General features: G+C 43.3%; 1 protein-coding gene across 1 annotated transcript in view; it reads right to left on the reverse strand.

Annotated features, from left to right (window-relative positions):
- Positions 1–24327, reverse strand: part of SBF2 (SET binding factor 2) — a 500212-nt gene that overhangs the window by 309421 nt on the left and 166464 nt on the right. Inside the window, 1 exon segment of the mRNA XM_025196666.1 lies at positions 4263–4400. Coding sequence (XP_025052451.1) covers positions 4263–4400 — 138 coding nt within the window.

Consider the following 24327-nt stretch of genomic DNA (forward strand, 5'->3'; position numbering starts at 1 on the left):
TGAATCTATTAATCTATACCTGGCAAAGGAAGTTAAGGACAACAAGAGGAGGTTCTATAAGTATGCTGTCCAGAAAAGAAGGACCAAGGATGCTGTGAGTCCACTGTTAACAAGCCAGGAGGATTAACACAAGATGCAAAGAAGGCACAGCTACACAACAACTACTTTGCCTGAGTCTTCACAAAAAAATTAAGCTGGAGTCAGATGCCTAATAAAGATTATTTGGTTAAGGAAGGGGGCAAGTGGAGGCAGGACATAACAACAGAGACTGTCAGAGAGCTTTTGATGGGACTGAATGAATTCAAGTCAGCAGGACCTGATGAACTTCATCACAGGGTATTGAAGGAACTAGAAGAAGAGATCTCAGAGCTGTTCATAATAATCTTCATGAAGTCATGGGAGACAGGTCAGGTACCAGAGGACTGGAAAAAGGCCAATACAGTGCCCCTCTTTCAAAAACGCAAAAAGGAAGACCCAGGAACTGTAGACCTGTAGATATCTGGGAAGTTACTGGAGCATATCCTAAGGCAGGCCATCTGCAAGCATCTGAAGGAGGCTCACAAGCAGCATCCATGGTTTTATGGAATACAAAGTGTGTCAAATGAACCTGATCTCCTTCTCTGACAAAGTAACTACTTGAGTAAATGAAGGGAATGCTGTGGTTATAGCATACCTGGACCTCAGCAAGGTGTTTGACAAGGTTCAACATGACCTCCTCATAAACAAATGGGAAATAGGTGAGCTAAATAAAACTACTACAAGGTGGATAGATAACTGGCTCAACAGCCGCAAACAAAGGGTAATTATTAACAGCTCCATGTCAGAATGGCAGGAGGTTTCAAGTGGAGGCCCACAGGGGTTTGTCCTGGACCCAGGGCTGTTCGACATGTTTATTAATAATTTGGATGCTGGCATAGAAAACTTCTTAAGCAAGTGTGCAGACATTGCAAAACTGGGGAGTACTGTGAACACACTGGAGGATGCGAGTGCAATTCAGAAGGATCTCTACAGACTGGAAAGCTGGGATGGAGCTAACAGAATCAAGTTCAGTGAAGAAATGCAAGGTGCGATAGCTCAGGAGGAATAATAAAAAACACAGTATAAAATGGGTGACACTTGGCTGGATGGCAAAACTATGGAAAGGGACTTGGGAGTCTTAGTAGACCACAGACTCAATATCAGCATGCAGTATGATGCAGCCACACAAAAGACAAACGCAGCTTCGGGATGCACCAATAGAAGCATTTAGGTGCAAGACATGGGAGGTGATAGCGCCTCTCTACTGTTTAGCCTCATCTGGAGTTTCATAGTTGGTAGGGCCAGAAGGGACCTGAGGAGATCATCTAGTCCGACCCCCTGCCATGGCAGGAAAGAGTACTGGGGTCAAATGACCCCGGCCAGATGTTCGTCCAGCATCCTTTTAAAGACCCCCAGGGTAGGAGCCAGCACCACTTCTTTTGGAAGTTGGTTCCAGGTCCTAGCCTCCCTGACAGTGAAATAGCGCTTCCTAATGTCTAGCCTGAAACTACCCTCTGCTAGCTTGTGTCTGTTGTTTCTTGTAACTCCTGTGATTGCTTGGGGGAACAGGGACTCTCCCAATGCCTGCTGGTCCCCCTTGACTAGTTTGTAGACTGCCACTAGATCCCCTCTCAGCCTTCTCTTTTGGAGGCTGAACAGGTTCAGGTCCCTCAGCCTCTCCTCGTACCGCCTGCCCTGCTGACCCCTGATCATGCGGGTGGACCTCCTTTGGACCCTCTCCATATTGGCCACATCCCTCCTGAAGTGCGGCGCCCAGAACTGGACACAGTACTCCAAGTGCGGCCTGACCAGTGTCGCATAGAGGGGGAGGATCACCTCCTTGGACCTGCTTGAGATGCATCTGTGGATGCACAACAAGGTATGGTTAGCCTTCCTGACTGCGTCCCCACACTGTCGGCTCATGTTCATTGTGGCATCGATGATGACTCCAAGATCCTTTTCTGTCTCAACACTGGCAAGAAGGGAATTTCCCAGCCTGTAGGTATGCTGCTGGTTCTTCCTCCCCAGGTGCATTACCCTACACTTGTCGGTGTTGAACCCTATCCTGTTCTCTTCGGCCCACCCCTGTAACCTGTCTAGATCCACTTGCAGCCTGTTCCTTCCTACTAGCGTACCCACTTCCCCCCACATCTTAGTGTCATCTGCAAACTTGAACAGGGTGCTTTCTACCCCCTCGCCCAAGTCACTGGTGAAGTTGTATATGAAGTTCTGGGCTCCACCTTTTAAAAAGAATATATAAAGTTAATTTATACTTGGAATTAATAGCAGTGTTTCTTTAAGTAAACCTACTTAAATTTACTAGAGAGCAAACAATTTTGGGCCACATTTACTAGATATGTAAATTCTGAAACACATTACTGACACAATTAATGCCAAGATTTTACTAACTTTGATTTCTTACAGAGATACTGTAACTTAAAAGGAAAATGCTTCAAACATAATAGTGAGATTTCATAATTATGGCTTAGATTTATCCATAGGCTCTTTCTAATAAGGATTCCAAGCAATATGTCATAGTATAGGATTATACGAAATAATTTATATCAAATGGGAAATCAAGTGTCTATTTTTTAGTTAATTAAAATTTTCCAAAAATGACTGAATGACATGTTTAGAAAAGGAACATTGCCAAATAGTTGACTCCAACATCTTATCTGCCTAAAAAGGTTATTATTGGAGGAATACACTACCAATGCTAAAAATCTTTATTTTAACCCTACTAGAGCCATTTCAATAAGTGTAATTAAAAAATCCATATATATATATAAAACTTATTTGCAGCATATAATGTATACACACATGCACATGTATACACACACGTTTAGTATGTGTGTATGTGCACAGTACTTTAAACTTGGATATTTACAATGTTCTATGCCAGGGGTTTTCAACCTTTTGGGATTAGTGTACTCCTGGCGGCCAGATGCAGAGCGGGGGGGGAAGGGAGGGGAGGGGAGGTGGTGGATGGTTGAATACCATGCGAGCTTCCTCCACCCGCCACATCCAGCCAGGCAGGCAGTACCTGCGCAGCAGTGCAGGCTGATGCGTGGTGGCGCTCCATCCCTACCCACCCATGCGCACCCACTAGGGCCTTCTCAAATACCTACCCCTGGGGTACACATACCCCCAGTTGACAACCCCTGTTTTATGCAACTCCATTATCATAGGTAGGGATCTACCCAACTTCAGGAGGCAGCGAGCCAATTTCACAGGCAGATTGTGGTGGAGCCCCCCACACCACTGATTGGCTGAGGGGCCCTGGTGGCACCACTCCCTGCTGCTGATTGGTGGCCCTGCCCCCTCGCTGCTGTTTGGCTGAGAGGGCTGTCTGTCACGTGGCCCCACCCCTCACCACTGATGGGTATAGAGAGACAGAGCCAGACAAGCAGTCCTCTCAGCCAATCAGCAGCGAGGGGCAGGGGAGGCAGCGATCTTGCCTGCTTGTCTTTGTGCTGGCAGCCCCTTTTGTGCCCTGCTGCACCGCCAGGACTGCTGGCTCTCACTGGGGAGGCAGCATTTTACTTTTAGGAAGTTTATTTTAGCAAATTTTTGTCTTGTTTTGTTTTTTCCTCCCATAGATTTCATGGAGATCTCCCAATTCCATGATTTCCATTAAATCCGTGCAATCATGATTTGAGTAGGTCCCTACTCATAGGAATTGCAGGAAAGTAGGGCTGGAAAAGACCTCACAAAGTCATTTAGTCCAGCTCCCTGCTCAAGACAGAATCATTCCTGACTAAACCATACCAGCCAAGTGTCTGTCTAACCTGCTTGTGAAACTTCCAATCCCCAACAGCAATAGAGAAAAGCTCATCTCCATGAGAAGGCCAGCAAAATTTAACTTATGTGCTCATTGAACAGATATGCCAAACAAGAAAAGTAATGTGGAACCATCACCTTAGCTGCCCTGTGTAAAATACAAAGAAATTGAAAGAAAAATGAAAGTAAATGAAATTAAAAAGTATTTTTTTAAAATCTCTTACAATGAGTTTCAAACAACAGAGGGTTAATAAAACCCAACCTAAATAAGTACTTTAAATACAAAAATAGTGGATTAAATTTTAAAAGTGTGTATTTATTTAGGCGCACACAACCACCCCCCACATTTAAATATAAAGATCAGGGGAATATTTTCTGTTCTAACATATTAAATAAAATAAAATTTGATTCACAGGCATTTACTTTTTCTGACCTTTTTTCTTTATTTTTCTAAAGAAATTTACCTGCAGATTGATCTCTGCTTCATAGAAAGTTAAACACGAACAGTAGTGTCGTTCTGAGTCTATATCAGTCAAAACCACCACAAAAAAGGTAGGCTGTTTTCTCTCTCTGGACAGCTGCCATCCTCCAGGCTGACAAAACTAATTAAAGAAAACGAGAATATAAAAGTACTGTTAAAAATCAATACTACTTTAGAAATCATCTAATAATTTCTAACAACATAATATAACTTTTTCTGAAATACAAAGTATAAAATACATATATTTTTTTCTTGCATGTTTGCTCAATATTATATTGAATGAACAAAACAAGGGGTTATCATCAGCTGATATAAACACATCTCCATAGACATCAATGGAATTTTAATCATTTACATTAGCTGAAGACATGCCTTGGGAATTCTTATTCCAGCCTCCTTGAATACATCAGTTGCAGCAATGGGAGTTACATACATAAAAATGAAAAGAATATCCAAGTCCTTGTTCTGTGGAGCCTAAGAATTTACACTTTAAAATTGCTTTTCTGTTTTGTATTATAACATCTCTGCATGAAACCAATATTTTCATTTCAATGTCTATGTTTAAACTCTACAAACATTTTTAATATTAGTTTTATGTATAAGATCCACCTTTCAAAGGTAATTCTGAAAGATGAATTGAGGATTTAACTTGATTTTAGCCTACTGTTTGAGTGAAGTGGCACGATTATGTTGCAACCTGTTTTTTTTCCTTCAAGATTTCAAGCTATATACAAGCAAAAAAAAAAAAGAAGAATAAAGAAAAAAGAGTCTTTGGTGCTGAAACCCAAACCATAGCAGCCTCTGATCTGAGGACCATAATGCTATCATAACTTCTTGTCTTTTTCTGAAAATTCAAAACTAGTCTGGATTAAACTTCTGGGGTTCTGGCCTACCAGCTATAACTTCAGGGGGTACAGCTTGTTCCTCCTGCAGACAAGGTTCCTAACACTTTCCAATTAAGACCTTGTTTTCAATTGCTTATAGCTTTGCTTGCTTTTAAATATTTAGGTTGAAGTTTTCTATGCTCATATGCCCCTTCTCTGTGCAAAGAGTGGTGAAAGACCTGATGGGGCTCATCCCAATACAAGTCAAGCGGGGTTATGGGGGAAGTAAAAGGGTGAAAGGGTTATGAAAACACTGATGGGGTTTGTCCTAATCAGGGTCAAGGAGAGGTGGGGGTAGAAACAGTTCAGGGCTCAATCCCAATTGCTCAGTCCCACCTGCTGGTGTTTGAGAGTTGTGTTTGATAGCCCAAGTTGGTGCTCTGGAACCTGTGGGGGAAAAGGCAGGGAGGAAGGAAATGGTGCACCTTGGGATGCTAGAGGAGACAGCAAAACCTTATCATGCCGTGTGTAATATGCCACACATTCAAATTAAAGCACAATGCAAATCACTTAAAAATGTTCTAAACTCAACAAGCAACATCTTTGTGGCTGGTTCACCATTTTTGTAACTGTTTTGTAAGTTTTATCACTGGTTTGCCATTTGTTTCCTATGACAAATTGTCTAAACATGTGGCATACTACAATTAATCATGATTAAAGCATTAATCAAATAAACAATGCCTACTAGAGGTCATGCACACGCATACCATGAAGACTTCTCAGAAGCTGCCTCTTAACTTATCTGAACTAAGCATGCTCCATCTTCACGTTATTTCTACTGCACTCACTAGACTGAATATGTACCACACCCACTGATGTAAACAAGTATATTCTATTTCTAATGCTGATCATTATTTATTTTTCACACCATGAAAGGAGCTTTACAGTGCTAGTTTCCAGCACTGAGAGCAGAAACAGTCTGACTCTAGTGCTCTACAAAATGGTGTACATGAGGAGAAAAAAGCAGTCAAAATCAAATACAAATGAATGAGAAGTACATGTCATCTCCTGCTAGTGATTTGTACACAATGCTGCTAACAGCCTACTATCAAACATGAGCAAATTACATGTTATGAATTCAGGGCTGTCCATCTTCTAAATGGCTAGAGACCACACCAGCATAAGCCATCAGTGCCTTGGGCTGCACTGCATACCCTGCCACCCCACTGTGCTGCACCATGGGCTCCCTCAGCATCCAACTTGAGGCACTTTGGCTCTGATTTCTAGAAGCATTCACAGATACAAATAAGATCTAATGAGACACCCAATCTGAACAATTGGTAAAAATGTTAATTATTCTGAAAAGAATTGGTCCTAGGCATCCGAAGTAAAGTGCTCAAAATCAGCGAGCATTTCTGGCTACTTTATCCACAGTTTCTCTCTGTCATCTATTCCACATCTGAAAAGGGTAATATCATTGACACCTAATTTTGCAGGGCTGTTCTGAAAATTAATTCATTACTGAACAAGGCACCACAGAAAGGTCTTGAAGATATTAATTTTGTACTAAGAGCAGAGTTTGGATGGTTTGTGGTAAGCCAGGCTGAATTCACAAACTGTATAATGAAGAAACACTGAATAAATGCCCATCCATGTGAGCACAGTCCAGTCTCTACATGGGTTTCTGTAGAAGAAAGAGCATAGGATATGAAATTAATGTTTCTATCATAACCAGTATACACAAAAGGGCCAAATTAAGATTCCATAGGCAAGGTTAAGAGTTTTTGTTTATAGTCTTAACTAACCAATTGCCTGTCATGGAAGACGGAGTGTTTAAGGGAGTGTTTACATGCTGCCCCCCTCCCTCACCCTTCGGAGCCAGCCATGTAAACAGTCCATCCACCATCACAACCTCCTCCAGCCTCTGGTGCAGCGGCTCCCTCCCCGCCGCCTGCTGCTGCTGCTGCTTCCTCCTGCAGAGCAGCAGGACTTCCCTCCGCCTGAGGAGGCTCCCCCACCCCCGCCGCCTCCTCCTCCTCCCATGGAGCAGTGGGGTTTCCCTCCACCTGAGGAAGCAGCGGCAGGGGCTCCTCCCTCCCCACACCTGCTCGCCTCCTCTTGCAGAGCAGTGGGGCTTCCCTCCGCCTGAGGAGGGGGCAGTGGTGATGGTGGCTCCCTCCCCTGCCCCCCCACTGCCTGCCTCCACCTCCTCCCACAGAGCAGCAGGGCTTCCCTCTGCCTGAGGTGGCAGCAGCGGTCGCTCCTCCCTCCCCCACCCACCCACCTCCTCCCATGGAACAGCGGGGCTTCACCCTGGCTGAGGCGGTGGCTCCTCCCTCCCACCCACCTGACTCCGCCTCCTCCTGCAGAGCAGCAAGGCTTCTGCCTCCCTGCCTGAGGAGGCAGAGTCCCCAGAGCCAATCGCCGTCAGCCCTGTTGGCAGTGCATGCTCAATTGCTTAAAAATTTTATGGACAGACAGACTGTAACAGGGGGCCTTCTCAGGGCTGATTTTTTTGTATGCATATTAAAGGTATTTACATATTCATTCTATGAGTCTAATTTGAATAACCTACTACTAACCTACTACTAATATTCTTCTGTAAATGACTGAGAACTGCAAGTAACACCTACATTATTAATATTATACGGAGAAAAGTGCAAAGAAGAACAGACTGATTTCAGAATATAACTAAAGATGTGTAGTAAACTGAAAATGAGGAACTCTCAAGGCCAGTCTCACAGGCTGCTTACAGACTTGTGGGGGGGAAGGGAAAACAGCACTTTACTTTCAGCCTGGCACACCCCACACCAAGCGGAGGCATCACGTCAGTCTGACCTGGCTCACCCAAGGTCTATGAAGATTGAGCACTTTGGAGGGCCAGATAAACCAATGCGCTTCCTCTTCTTGTAAAGTGTTGGCTGGGGGGGGGGGGGGGGGGAAAAAAATGTTGGGGGGGGGGGGGGGGGGGGGATAACAAATGAAGCATATATTTTCTTCAAAGACATTAAAACAACAAAATTCATTCATTTTTCCATAAAAACTGTAATAAAAGTTACTTTAATATTTTAAAATGAACACACTGAAAGGGACATTAGAACTCAGTACAAATACAGGTTACTATACAATGAGATTATTAATATCAAATAAGCAATTAAACATTCAGAACAGCAAGAAAAATGTTTCTTTACCAAAACTCCATACCAAAGAGACAAAAAACCTCTATTAATAGAGGGAGAGATTTAACATAACCAAAAGTTCATATAGGTCTCCTGTATGGCAAACAAAAAAGAGAAGTTTAAACATGAACTCTGATTTTCATATTGCTTCACTTAATTTGCCAGAATTCTTGGAACTGGAACACAGATTCTATCAAAGGCATTAAAAATTCAAAACAATGATCTTGTCTGGCTTGGGATGTATAGTATGAAGAATACAACTGTGTGGTTGCTTCTAATCCTACACCTTAGGCATTTCTATTCCTAACACTCTAAAATACAAGTATTCCATCAGCTGACCTAAAGGAAAAAATAAAGGTACATCTGTATTTGAAGTTGCAGAATTACATTACACACTGTGCTCAAGGCAGCAAAAAACTTTCCACTGATTAGTCACAAGTGCTTTTCTACAACATGTTTAGAGCAGGAAACTAGGTCATGTTTTAAAATGTTAGACAGCACATTTTTTAACAGAGATGTAGTTGAAATTTACTGCCACTAAAAATGTTCTGTTTACCTTCTACGACTCGGTGATGATAAGCCAATGTTTTTTAAAATACTTAAAATGGGTCTACCCTATTTATAAACCAATTAATTAGAGCTTGCTTGTGGGCAAGTTTTTAGAGATGATCTATAGTCTTAAACTAGCAATGGCTGTATATCTGCATGTATCTGGCTGTAGATCTGTGTATCTTTTTATGAAAGCACGTGCACTTGCATAGTTCAGCAAGAATTTCCAAATTTCCAAAGGGATCCTATGCTCTTGTATGTTATTAAATGAACTGATTCCAGTGTTACAGCACTTGAAGTGAAAGAATTTTAAAAATTTACTTTGCTATTACCAATGCCACTTTCAAATTTGCAATGTTACAAACAGGGTGCGTCTAAATGTGCAATTAAATGTGAAGTAATAAACTCCAGAGCTTATTGCTCTGGCATTTATTGCTACAGGGCACACTGTTTCCATATGCGCTCATGACTGCAGCATGTTGAGGTAGGTCAGAGCAGCCCCAGCTGGCACAGGGCCCAGGGGTCAGCCTGCCAGCCCAGGGTTGCTCCCCACCAGCTCAGTATGCTGTGGAGAGGCTGGCTAGGGCATGAGGGTGCTCTAGTGCAGGGCTAGCCAGCAAGCAGTCCCCCCACTGAAGCACCCTTGTGCACCAGCCAGGTGGGAAAACATCTACACAGGTACTACTGTGGAGTAAAAAATTCCACAGCAGGCGAGTACTTGTAAATAGTGCTATATAACTACAGCAGGACCCAGAACAACCAAAGAAGATTGGACCAGGCTATCCCATATTTAAACATTTACAAGTACTAGCCTGCTGTGGAGTTAATTAGTTTACTCTAGCTTAATAGGGGCACATGTGGAGAGACACAATGTTTACTGTGGAGCTAATTAGTCTACTTCATAGTAAATGTCTCATGTAGATGCACCCACATTATAGGAAACATTTTTATGTTAAAAGTTTATCTGGAAAGAATGTTTAAAAAACGGTGTTGTCTTTATTATTACTAAGAAGACCAAAAATATTCTTCCTCTCATCAGCCTCAAATGCAATTCCTTGATTTGAGTTTTACCCCTCAGCGGCGCCAGCTCCCAGGTGCGGGGGAGGAAAGAAAGCTTGCACACGGTGGCTACAGCCACCATTCAGTGCCCTGTGTTACTGCCGCCATGCATCCAGCCATGCACAACCCGTTCCCCCCTTGGCTCCCCTCCCTCCCTCCCAGCTGTTCTCAGGGCCCAGTGGCAGTGGTGGGGTGCCCCAATGTGCTCCCCTTTCCCTTCCCACTGCCTCCCCCTCCCTGCCAACTTTTGTTGCGGCTTGGCGGCGGCAGCCAAGTTGGAGCAGGGGGACGAGGCCAGCACTGTGCTGCCAGCACCCCATGCTGCCGCCTCCAAGGAGCAGAGCTAGGGGGAGGGGCGGAGAGCCCCACTCCATCCCCGCTGTCTTGGTGGCACTCCGCTGTCCCAGTCCATCCCCACCATTGCCCATCATGACTGACAGAGGAAGTTATAACAAGAATCAGTGCAGTGACATGGAGGTCAGAACAGATGATCTCATGGTGCCTTCTGGCTTTAAACTCTCTCAATTTATGACAAAAATACAAATACCATAGAAGGCAGCATGTTTAACATTAAAAAAAAAAATCTTTCCCTTCTCTGCCAACTCTCTTAAAGGAAACACAACACTGTCACATTTAAAACTGTCTCAATTTACTATTAAAAAATAAGCCATTGGAAAAAAAAAATCTTAAATGCTCTAAAATTTGGGTGTTTTCAATTATGTAGAATAATTCAATCATTGTCCAAGAAGTCAGATGACATATTAGAAGTCGGTGGAATGAAACTTATGCTTTCCAGTAATTGTACAAATAAAACTTGAATGTTATATTGCACTTGATAGTAGAGCTGAAATGTTGTAGCCATGGTAGTCTAGGAAGTATATGAGGCAAGGCTTTTTTTGTGACCAACTGTATAATTCAGAGAGCTGTTCAACAAGCTGTATGCACAAAGATGGCCCCCAACACTTCATGAGCCATCTGAAAGAATATCTAGAAAATTGTGTCATCAAATCTATACTATACCTGTGCTACAAAGATAATATTTTCATCATCTGGCCTGAATACACGAACTCCTTTATTGACTTCTACCATAGATTCAACAGATACCACTCTTCAAAGCAAATTCTTCCTGGAATACTCCTACATCAATGTTAATTTCCTGTAGACCACAATCCACATCCCGGATGGCACCCTATAACCCATTGTATATAGAAAACCCACAGATCACCACACATACATCCACAAAACCAGCAACAACCCCAGACACAACATGAAAGCTGTAATCTATATTCAGGCCTTCAGATATCATCACATCTGCTCTTACACTCACAACGCCCACCTCACCAACTGGAAAAATGCCTTCACACAGCAAGGACACTGCAGCAGAGAAACATATAATAACTTTGAATGAACTACCAAAATAACCTACACCAACCTACTACAATACAAAAAGAAAAACCTCACTGACCTCACTCATTTAGTTATTACCTACCATCCAACACCAGAACCTTTAAAAGGATCAAACAATTAGTGTCTATCATGGAAAAAGATCAGACTTTAAGGGAAATATTTCCAACTCCTTCACTCCTGGTCCTCAAGCAATACCCAAATCTTGCCCAATTCATCATCAGAGGAAAACTTCTGTCCAATCAACAGATTCAAAAGGGAACACAATCCTGCCTTAACAATAAATGCAAATTCTGTCAGCACATCCCCTCACAATAAAACCATGAGAATCCACAGATCCTACTAATAATATATCACAGTATAATCTCATCCTATGTACTTATGCCTTCATGGTAACCATGTTGGTGAAACCAGACAGGAAGTACGCACCAGAATGAACTCTCACAGAAAAAAAATATAGAGGACAGAGACACGTGAACACCAATAGAAGCTTTTCATAGAATAACCACTCCCCTCTCTGACCTCACAATCCTTGTGTTCAAAGGTTGTTTACAAAATAGCTCTAGAAGACAGACCTAGGAACAGACATTCATAAACCTAATAGACAGTAGAGGAAAAAAAGGACTCAATGCAGACAGTGGCTTTATATGCTGGACCAGGTGCATGCAATGCACACTGCGACTGCACAGCCAGCCAGCATGGGATGCACATGCTCAGTGCCCCATCAGACCCACAGCCAGCAGATAGGGCCAGCTGGCAGGGCACCACATGAAACATGCACCCTGTGCTAGCTCCATGCAGCATGCACAAGTAGTCCAGACCTGTGTCATGAGCAACACATGCTGGTGCCATGGCTTGCTGTACACACAGCCCCCAGGGCCAGCACTGGGAGCATGCTGTCTGCAGTGCTTGGGCACCAGACCTGGCACTACATGCGACATAGGGGGCCCAGGGTATAGCCTGTATGGGTGCAAGCAGGGGTAGCTCAGGGAGAAACCCTCTAGTGCCCTCTGTCTGTCTGTGAAGCTCTCCAGCCACAGTACAGTCCAGCTCCCAGGCTATGACTTTGTGAGTTAACCTCTGTCAAGGCCATTACTGGCAATATCTTGGGGAGACAAGACCATGGAAACTGGTCTTACACAGAGACACCTTGCATTCCTGGACACTGGCAGATGCCCACATAACTTCAAAAGGGAGGACACTGCCTTTAGGAAGTTTGTGTATAATTAATTGCAACTCCTTGTGGTTTTTCGGGTTCGCTTTTTTTTTTTTTAAGTAGACATAATGGTGGGATCAGAAGTCTTTTTGTCTCTGTATACATTTGTTCTCGTCTACCAGGTGCCTCCTAAGGAGGAAAACTGTAAATATGTTTGCCAAGATTCTATAAAAAGGACATTTAATGTATGGTGAAAGGCTGAGGACAGGCAACTGGACTATATACTCCAGTGACAGGATGCTAGACAGGGAAATTGTACACTGAGACAATGACTGAGCTCTGTTCTGACTCCAGAGGCTTAAAACACCCAGAGATACAATAACTTGGTCTCCTAATGGGGAGACTAGGCACTCAGATGCCATCAGACAAAACAATGAAGGTTCATCTTAGTAACTATAGGGCAAAAAAACCCAACCCCTTTTGTGAAGGACTTTTTTTTTTTTTTTTAATGAGCAGAATCTTTACCAAGAGTCTGGGAAAGGCAGGCTTAAGGTATAGTGAAAGTATTGGGATGATTTATTTGGAGGCTTCAGAGATTATGTAATTCCTCATACATGTATCAAGAGTTCTAGTAGTCACATTACAGATGTCTGAGATAGATGTACTCCTTAACTATCTTGCCATAGGTACTTGATAATCAGTATTCTGTTGTGTAAATAATGGAATTCATTTCCTTTTGTGATTAAGGGTAAAATCAAATTGAAAACAGAACAACTTCAGCCATAACTTTTGGTGTGCCTTCATTTTTCTCTTTAATAGGAAGTTGTAAGTACAGTAGTTTGCCTCTTGATGCCCTAAACCCACAGTGAGATTTCAGGAGAAGCTCTTCATCAGGTGGAAAGAGATGGTTCAGGAAGGTACTCGTAAAGTCCTTTGCTGCGGTGGACAGCAAGGCAATCCCTCTGTAATTTCCACAGTCGGACTTGTCTTTCTTGAAGACTGTCACACTCATGGCATCCCTGAGGTCATCTGGGATTTTCTCATCATTCCAAATCCTTCAGATTTAGGGCATGGAGCTGTGATGTGAGCTCCTCTCCTCACTGCTTGAAGACTGTGGCAGGGATCCCATCAGTTCCAGATGCCTTGTCATTCTTCATCTGTCTGATGGCTTTCCTCAACTTGTCAAGGTTTGGAGAGTTTTTAAGACTGTCTTTGGGTGTTTCGGGATAGAGTTGAGAACACTCACCAACAATAGAGACTTGACTGAGATGGTCTTCAAAATGCTCCTTCCAACAGGCTTTGATAGCTCCCCTTTCCTTGATCAGGTCTCCTTCATCGTTAGGTCTCAAAGAGGTTGATCCCTGAGCGTTCAGGCTGTAGATGGCTTTGGCGGCATTGAAAAAAAGCTATGGATATTGTTCTTTGCCTTATCTTCCCACCATGTGTTCTTCGTATCATGGATCCTCCTCTGGACCTCTGCCTTGGCTTGTTAGAGATTCAATTTCTTTTGCTTGGAGTTGATATCATTCTGCCAAATACAAAAGGCTTTGTACCTGTGGTTGATCAACTCTCAGATCTCCTGGTCATTCTCATCAAACCAGTCTTGATGTTTCCTGGTAGAGAATCCAAGTGTCTCTTTACAGGCGCTGAGGATGGTGCACTTGAAGGCACCCCAAGCACTGTCAACATTCGCCCATTGTTGTTGACTGGAATTCACCAGTTTTTCGTTGAGGCAATGGTGGAAGAGGTTTCATTTGATTCGGTCTCTAAGTCCTTCAATGTTGATCTTCCATTGGTATTGTTTCTGCTGCAGCAACTGATTAGGAACCAGTTTGAATGATATAACTGAGTGGATGAGTCGGTGATTGGTCCAGCAATCATTAGCTCCTAGCATAGCTTGGGTGACGCAGACATGTGCGATCCTGGGTACAAACAACAATATAGTCAATCAGGTGCCAATGCTTAGATCGTGGGTGTTGCCATGATGTCTTGGGTCTATATGTCTGGCAGAACAGGGTGCTGGTGATGGTGAGTCCATCTTCCATGCATTTGGTCAAGAATGCCATTGCAGTTGACCTTTCCTACTTCTTCTTTGCCAATGTTTCCGTTCCAGAGGTTCAAGTCCCTTCTAACTCTGCTGTTGAAATCACCGAGAAGAATAAGTCTGTCTCCCTCAAGAACTTCAGAAAGTACTTGGTCAAAGTTGGCATAGAAGTCCTCCTTGGTTTCATTAACAGTGTCAAGAGTCAGGACATATGTGCTGATGACAGTGTTGTATTGGGTCCTTGCCAGTTTAACATGGAAAGTCACAAAGCTTTCATTAATTCCAATAGGAAACTCATTGGTTGGTTTATGAGTTCACTCTTGATGGCAAAACCAACTCCGACAGATGTAGGAAAAATGCTGGGAACAGCATAAATCTCTATACATGGCCTTCTTTGACTTCACGAAAGCCTTGAACTGTCAACTGAGAAGTGCTGTGCAGAATCCTTCTAAATGCCCACTTCAGATGCCCACTGAAATTCATCAGCATTCTTTGCTCCATGACTGTATGCATGTGGTGGTTCTCATAGATTCTTCTGAAGTTAAGATGGGATTTAAGCCAGGCTATATCATCACTCCAACACTCTTCTTAATATTCCTTACCGTGATGCTACATCTGACCACCAACAACCTTCTAGCCAGAGTGGAGCTAAACTACCAGATGGATAGTAAGCTGTTTAATCTCTGCCAACTCGCAGCCAAAAACAAGACTACCCCAATTTAAATAATTGAGCTCCACTACACAGATAATGCTATAGCATGTGCTCACTCAGGAGCAGACCTTCAGGCAATCTTTGACGTCTTACCAAGGCATACAGAAAAATGGGACAGATGCTTAACATTCAGAAAGCTAATGTCCTCCATCAACAAGCTCTTAATGAACAGTCCGCAGCTCCAGTAATTCAGAGTCACAATGCGACTCTGGAGATGCAAGTGCAGCCTTTGGATACCTGAGGAAATGGGTGTTTGAAGATTGCGACCTCGGAAAACCAAGCTCATGGTTTATCAAGAACTTGTGATCCCCATCTTACTGTATGTAGATGAGACATGGACAACATACAGGAGACACCTCAGGTTGCTGGAAAAGTATCATCAGCACTGTATGTGGAAGATCCTTTGAATCCAGCGGGAAGACAGATGCACCAACATTAGCGTCCTTTCACAAGCAAACACCATGAGCATCAAGGTGATGATTATCAGACATCACCTTTGCTGGGCCAGCCATGTCATCCAGATGTTTGACTCCAGGCTCCTGAAGTAAGGCTTATTCTCCCAGGTCAGTCAAGATGTATGCTCAAGAGGAGGGCAGAGAAAGGGTTTCAAGGACATCTTCAAGCCAAACTTGAAAAACAGGCAAAATTGACATCAGCTCGTGGGAGACTATCACCCAGAATTGCCTCAAATGGAGAAAGAGTCTGCTGCAAAGAGCTTAGTACTTTGAAACCTTATGACAACAACAGGAGATGGAAAAGCAGGAGTGGCAGAAAGAGATGGAACAGCAAGAATGGCAGAAAGAATGTGTCGCGGGCCAAATCAATAATCTGGAAACATATGCCCGAGTTGCAACAGAGTCCGTCGATCCTGGATTGGTCTTGTCAGTCATATTGAGACCCACAGATAGGATAATAATTGAAGATGATCATCTTTGACTGTAAAGGACTGCTGAAGAAGTAGACTATTTTTCCTTCAATGGCAAGGTCTGCAGCTCAGTGGTGTATCCTGGTGAATATGAATCTACAAGCAATTTTTTCTGGACTTTAAAATCTAAATCCTGAAACTGGTGGTTTAAATGGAGTTTCTATTTAATTCAGGTTTCAAGGTGCAAGGAAGAATCCTGGGTTTTTTTAATTCTGCTGTTTGAAAACAAAAGAGAATACCAAATGAGTTTTCAAGAATTGAGATTGATTTCCGTTTGTTATGATAATTTTTAATAACATTACTACATTACCTGTGGCTGTTTCAAAACTATAAAAGAAAGTATGCTGTTTTTGATCATCATACACCTATTGCTGTTATGGCACAATCACCTGATGGCACAGCCACATACAGGCTTTCTAGCTCTCAGTACATAAACAAATATTTAAGAAAACATATTATACTGGTGATAGGATGTGTTACACAAATATCTGTGTAGAGGCAGTGGTCTTGGGGACCTATGAGACCAATCTGAGAAAGTCTGCTCTCTGCTTTTGACTGTATAGCCAAATCTTGAGGCAGGATGGCTCTCTGGAAACCAGTGTACTGGTGTTGGGCTCAGCCTGCACAGTGTCTAATGAATTTTACTCCAGGACTGGTCTGTGTTGAACTCTGCATCACTGATTTTTTCCTGAATACAACCCAAGATTTTGAATATATGTCCTCCATCTCTCAGTGTTCAAATTCTTACTGGAAGCTGCCTCAAGCCTTGTTGGGAGGGGTGACACACAAATCAAATACTTAACTAAAAAAATAAATAAATCATTGTAGAAACCACAATTTTTTGCATTTTGGAATTCAGACCCACATGCTGCTTTTGTATGTGTAATTATAAATAAGTTATCATTAACTAAGTAGCACTACATTACTTAAAAAGTTAGGGGGGAAAAAAGTAAAGCCAACAGTAATTGAACATTAACTTTAAAAATCAATTTCCTACAGGCACAACTAAATTTAAGTAAACTGTTAATGTGTTTGCCATACTGGAAATAAACATTACCATTTTTATAGCTTTTTCTACTAGGATGCAACTGTGATATAATATCCTACTGTGATATAATTATCACTGCCTTTTTTTAATACAGAACATTCAACTGTGATTTCAATCATCCTAAGGAAGTTTTTTTGCTGCTACCAAATAAGCCAGGCAATGGAAAATCCCTGGAATAAATCTTAATATATTGCTTCATTTTAAACAGCCAATGTGTGGGATGTTCTATTTTTCCTTCTATTTTTTTCTTTTTTCTCCATATTTTTAAACAAATGCTTGTTAAAAGCATAAAACAGAAAATAGAGGTTCACATTCTGGCTGTTAAGTAATAGAATGGGCACTTGCTGATCTTCTATGTGCCAGCACGAGCTGCTGAATGTTTTACTCTTTCACTATTCACTGAAGTCTGGAAGATTGGCACTGTGCGGGCCGGTCGCAAGCCGGGCCCTTTTTCGTGCTCTGTGCGGGCTGTGGCCAGCAGCCCGGGCACATGGGGTCAGAGAGGGCGTGCGTCAAGCTAGAATTAGGCACAGACTCGTAGCGGTAGATTTAAAGATTGTTTACTTACACCGGAGATGGTCGCGGTGCAGGCTGGAAAACTTGCTTGAGTTGTGGTTACAGACAAAAACAACACGAACGGTCACGTGGAGTTTGCTAGGCTCCACGGAAACAGAGCTCCGGATGCCCTGGGTAAGCGCGTCACCAAAATCGGAAACTCGTAGATACGTCTTATAAAATTTGTCGCTCGAAGACGGGAAGAGGTGGGCGATGGATCAGGTTGCCAAGCTCCTCTTAATCTCACACAGGGGTCTTTATTTCCCTGCCGTGTACCCAGAGTCCCCACGAGATGAATGTGGAGTCCTCTTCGGCTTGGGCGGAAACCGCTCAAGCCTCTTATACGGCTAACAGGCCAATCGTTAGCCGCCACGTGGGAATAATTTAGAACTAGCCAATAGCGGGGAACAAATTTGCATGCGGGTGGCAGGAACTCTTTTGCACCGTGCATTTCTCTTGCAACTTGAGCAATGCACCCTGCAAAGGAAGCTGCAAATAGGCGGGAAACTCTTCCTTGCACCGGGGTTCTCCTCTGCAGCAGAAAACTCTCCCATGCAACGAAGCTGTAATTTGGCGGGGATAATTCTAGTGCCGAAGCGCACACAAAATCATACCTTTGGGTTATGACAGGCACAAGGAATTTTTTTTTCCGCTTGCATATTTTTACTTTGAAAAAAGGTTTACTGTAATGCTTACTAGTACAATAAAGCCTGATGTTATGAAAGTGTAAATCTAAAAAAATGGCTGAAGCTCTTGGGATGTATGTATGAATACAAACAGTCCAAACAGAATTTTATGGAACTTTCCTGAAGTTCAGTATGTTATATCTAGTAAACTATACATTTAATTTTACACCATGGTCCACTGTTATCAGTAACAACAGTGCACAAAAACTACTCTAAATTATTAGTGTGTACGAGCTATTTACTAGGTAAGTTAGCTTTGTGGGAGGTCTCTAAACTATTTGCAAAACTGTCATTGGTTAAGAAAAAAAATATTAGCATATAAAAAAACAAACAAGGTCTTTTCCATCTGCTACAAAGTGTTACTTGGAACAGTTATTTATAAACCTACTGGACAGGAAAAAAAAAATCTGGACTCGATACAGACAGTGGCTCTATGGTTCATTGCAATTTAACAAATACTGTTAATCTTCCTGAACTTCACAGACAATAACTGCCTTCTCCCTTCTTAAATGGTTTTACTCTGCTATTAACTAGATTAGAAGGCAGGGTAGATTTCCATTTCACAGATTAACCAAAGACAGATAGGTTCTCTACTTTTGAGTGTAGAGCCAATCTTGTGGCAGATTTCTGGGAACCAGTGCACTGGTGTTGGACTCATCAGTCTTCATAGCATCCAATTACTTCTTCTCCAGGATTGGTGTATGTTGAACTCAGCATCCCTGATGTTCAGGGCACTCCTCCACCCCTAGTGGCAGACTGTTTGCATTTACAGTCTTCTCTCTGCTACTTAGCTCAGCCTGGATCTGCCTCTTTTTTTAGGCCTGAGGACCTGCACTTGGGGTACCTATACATGTGATGGAGTTCTGCTCCAACGCATGCTAATTGGCACACATCAGGGCAGACTCAATCAAGTCTGCTGGAGTGTGCTAATTAGCGCACTCCAGCAGCCTCCATGTCATGTGTATTCAGAGTCCTCACATTTCAAAATGGTGGCAGGGGTGCTTTAAATAAAGCTTATTGAACAAGCTTTAGTTAAAGCACCCCCACCGCCATTTTGAAGCATGAGACGCTGAATACACATGACGTTGCAAGCCCTTTAATTAGAGCGGCTCTCAGAGCCGCTCTAATTAAAGTGCCCCCTCCATCTATCCTGGAGCATATGTATAGATGTCCTTGATGTTGGAAAGCTTGATCAGCAGCTCTAAACTTACTGATTTGGATCAATAAAAGATATCACAAAAAACCCTTGCCTCTAATATACTTGGTCACAGATCCACAGGTAGAAACACTCTAGAGGCTTTTTTGGCTCCCCTGAAGGTAGGTGGAGGGGGACAGGGGAGGCTGCGGGGAATGCTCTGAAGGCAGTGACCACTGCAGTGTGCCTAAAGAGGGCTCCCTGTGAGGAGTGGGGTATGAAGATTCCTGGTTGAGGGAGCTACACACGACTGAGGTTGATCCTGGGCGATTTCCATAGGAACTTTGATGAGGGGTAGGTGGCAGTCTGAACATAGGGTAAAGGTTCTGTCCAGTTTTGTTTTACCCTAACTCTGTTGTCACAGCATTTGGTCACTTTATTTTTAATACCATTTCCATAGGTGGAGGGAGAAAAAAATGGTTGGGGGAGCCTGAGCACGTGTGTGCATGCATGTGCATGCCCCATGCCAGGCGGGAAAGTCTGCAGGGTAAGGGGCGGGGGAAGGGGAGTGGGCTGTGGGGGTGGCCGGATGGAGTGGGGCTGAGACTGGGCAGGGACTGGAAGGGAGCAGGGCGGATCTGAGCCCAGGATCGGGATTGGGGCTGAGGCCTGCTGCGCCCTGCGGCTGCCCCTTCCCCATGCCTGAGGCTCTTGCCTGGTGCCAGCACCCCCCACACCAACTAATCTGCCACCTCCCAGCCCTGCACCCCCATGCCTCCTGAGGTTCGCATAGCAGTAGGAGCTGTGCTCCCTGGATGAGCCGCTTGCGACTCAGTCCTGCACCCTGCCAGCTGTGCAGCATCTGTCCCTCCCCTAGCCCCAGCCCCACTCCCTCCCCACCCCTGCTGCAGCCACCAGAAGCCTTCAGCCAGGCTGCCTTGTGACCCTAACACTGCCCCACTTTTGAGGGGGAGGGGGGGGCTAAGCCCCATTAGACCCCTCTTCCACTGCTTATGACCATTTCCTCTTCCTGGTAATAAAACCTTGCAATAAACCCAGGCTACTTTACCAAAGTACCTGCAATAAATCATGATTTCAGGAAAAATTAATAACCTGGGCATACCATTCACCAGAGAGGGGGAGTCAAGATGGTGCATCTCTGGGAGCACCCCAACTTCTTAGATTAATGGTGTTCAAGCTTTTGGCCCCACAGGCCAGTTGAGTGGCATGGAGTGGCTCCTTGGGCCAGATGAAGCCACGTCCAACAGGATCAGGCCCAGGGCCTGGTGCCACCCCTGCCTAGCCTGAACACTAGAAGTGGGTGCCCAATCCAGCATGCAGGGCCCAGGGCTCCCCGGGGTTCTGGAAACTTGGCAGCAGGGGCGTGGTGCTGCCACCGGCCTGCAAGGCAGGAGTTGAACACCCTGCCTTATGTTTTTGTCACTTACTTCCTGGACCATAACAGCTACAACAATACTCCAACCTTGTAAGTGTTACAGAAGGCAAAGATACAGAAGTTACTTACTGATAAACAGTGTTCCTAAGGAAAAGCAACTACATATTTACTCTTCTGTTGATTTGGGAATTGCTAACCTACAACACTGAAGAAATAGTGGCATTTGGCAGTGTAGGTGGCTAGGCAATACCTAATGCCCAACCACTCTAGGTTTACATCACATAAAAAGAAAAGAAAAGAAACGAAAAGAAACGAAACAACCAGCAGCACCTAATGTGGGACACTGGGCATGAAATTTGCCTCAGTGAACAATAATAAACAAAAAACACCTCAAATTTATCCTTTTACTATAATAACAAATGAACAACAAACTACAAATTAAAACCTTACAAAGAAAAACATTTAAAAAAAATCAAAATATATACACATTCTATCACTCCCTGGTAGCAAATAAACTGCTAAACAGCTTCACCATCCCTAATACTCCTCATATTACAATCTGGCTATCAGCAGATTAAATCCATCATCTCTGGCACCTTTGGATGGATTCAATGCACTTGGGTCACTTCTTCCTTCTAGCTGATGCTCAGAGCAGGACACACACCTCTACCAGCAAGAGTTCACACAGCCCTGATTGGTCAATGTATTCAACAGGATAGACCATTACAGTCTCCTTGACCCTGCCCTTGTTCACGGCTTTCAACACTCCTCTCTGGGTTCAACTCCACATGCTGCAGTCTGGTTGCCAGGATAGATTTATTTTTTATTCTTCCCTTGACTTCAGTGGTAGTCCCAACATGGCACCAGCCACCACCATAGCCCCACTAAGCATGCTCAAGAGCAGGGGTAGGCAAAATGCGGCCCAGGGGCCAGATGTGGCCTGCCAGGCCATTCTATCTGGCCCATGGGACCCTTAAAAATTTTAGAAAATAAATATTTATCTGCCCTGGGCTGCCTCTCATGTGGCCCTCGATGGCTTGCCAAAACTCAGTAAGTGGCCCTCTGCCCAAAATAATTGCCTGTCCCTGCTCAAAAGGGTCTCAGTGACCTCCTCAAGATGGATTCACTCTGAAAAGTTCCCTTCTGCAGTACAAGGAGGGTTATAGCAGGATGATGAGGTGTCATCTCAAAGAACTCTGGTTACAGATAAATGTATTGTTCCTAACATTAGCCACTGTACATTCCTACTTTTGGAGGTTGAAGAGTTCTAGGTGAACAAGGGTAGCAAAACTGCTAAATCAACCTTACATACAAGACACAAAAGAAATGGAAAGCCCAGGTATCTTTACAGAATTATTACGATGGGGCACATAGATTCATAGATGCTAGGGTTGGAAGGGACCTCAACAGATCAATGAGTCTGACCCCCTGCCTAGGCATGAAAGAGTGCTGGATTCCAGCCAGATGTCTATTCAGCCTTTTCTTAAAGATCCTCAAGGTAGGGGAGAGCACCACCTCCCTTGGAAGCCCATTCCAAATTTTGGCCACCCCTACCATGAAGAAGTTTTTCCTGATATCTAACCTAAATCTTCTCTCTGGTAGTTTGTGGCCATCGTTCCTTGTTACCCCAAGAGGCACACTGGTGAACAGAGCATCTCCAATTCCTTGCTGTGTCCCCCTAGTGAGTTTGTAGGTGGCCACAAGATCACCTCTCAGCCTTCTCTTGTAGAGGATGAAGAGGACCCGGTCCCTCAGTCTTTCCTCATTGGGCTTGTCTTGTAAGCCCCTAACCATATGAGTGGCCCTCCTCTGGACCCTCTCAAGGTTATCCACATCCTTCTTAAAGTACAGTGTTCAAAACTGGACACAGTACTTCAACTGTGGTCTGACCAATGCCACATAGAGGGGAAGTATCATCTCCTTGGTTCCATTTGTCATGCACCTGCTGATGCCTGATAAAGTGCGGTTAGCTTTGCTGATGATTTCGTCATACTGACGACTCATGTTCATCTTGGAGTCCACCATGACTGCAAGATCTCTTTCTGCTTCTGTGCTGCAGAGAGGGTCACTTCCTAGCCTGTTGGTGTGCTAGATATTTTTGCACCCTAGGTGCAGCACTCTGCACTTGTCCTTGTTGTAGTGCATCCTGTTGTGTACTGCCCACTTTTCTAACCTGTCCAGGTCTGCCTGCAATCATTCCCTACCCTCCGGGGGGTGCGCTTCACCCCACAATTCAGTATTGTCCGCAAACTTGGACAGAATACACTTCACACCCACATTCAAGTCACTGGTGACAATTAGACCCATGTGTCCTGTAAAAATACACCTTATAAGAAGTATGTTTATACTTGATCAATGAAGTCATCTTCAGAGAATACAAAGAATGATAATCCAACCAAAGTTTACATGGAAACCTATGATTTTAATGAAGATAAAAATTATAATCCCTTATTTCATACTAAAAGGGATCATCTCCAGGGTGAAACAAATTAACCAGTTCTTCAGTATTTGTAGCCTATCCTCTGAATTAACCTTTAAATAAGATGTATTTAACATTTCAGAACTATCCTCTGAAACATTTCAGAGGATATTTAAGGTTAATTCAGAGGATAGTTCATGTAATTGGAAATGCTATTCCTTTTTCAGAGCAACAATACATCCTGCGTACTTACAAAATATTTAATATTACTTTATAGGGTTAGATATTTTACCAGTTAAAAAAATTACTGATTAAATAACAGGAAAATACTTTAAGTAAGAATTTATTAGAACAGTGACTTTAATCTTCAATTTGTTAGGTACATATGGCAATTAAAAAACAAGTTATGGTGAAACAATCAAATTAAATTCCCTAAAACTGCAATGATTTTTTTATAACTATCAATATCAGGTAAGTGTAAATGTGAATGATATTCAAAATTAAACAGTTCTTTTCCTTGGCTTTTATTCCAGAACCCCAGGGTCAGCCTGAATAGTTACCAAGTATTAAAAAAATAAATAAATTAAAGAGAAATAAAACACACATAGCATAACTGCACTTTAAAACTGACTTTTGTCTTTTATAGTTGCTAAGTAGGCAATAGGCCAATTCTCCAAGCATTTTGCTGTTTGCATTTGGAAACGTTTGCAGTCTCAACACATGGCCAGTAGGGGAAGCTTTTCTATGCTGCTAGTTTTAGTTCTTCCCTCAGCACAGGGTAGCTCCTACAGCCCCACACTGCTGCATGGGAAGCTGAAAAAGCTTGCACTTAAGGAAGGGGGGAGAGGGAGAGGAAGAGGGAGACCCTGCCTATCCTGATTCCTGCAAGACTGAAGGGCAAGGCATGTAGTCCTCCTTCCCTGGCTAGCAGAGACACACTGTGATGCAATAAAAAGG

This window comes from Alligator sinensis, unplaced genomic scaffold (assembly GCF_000455745.1).
Source record: "Alligator sinensis unplaced genomic scaffold, ASM45574v1 scaffold755_2, whole genome shotgun sequence".
In the NCBI taxonomy this organism is placed as follows: domain Eukaryota; kingdom Metazoa; phylum Chordata; order Crocodylia; family Alligatoridae; genus Alligator; species Alligator sinensis.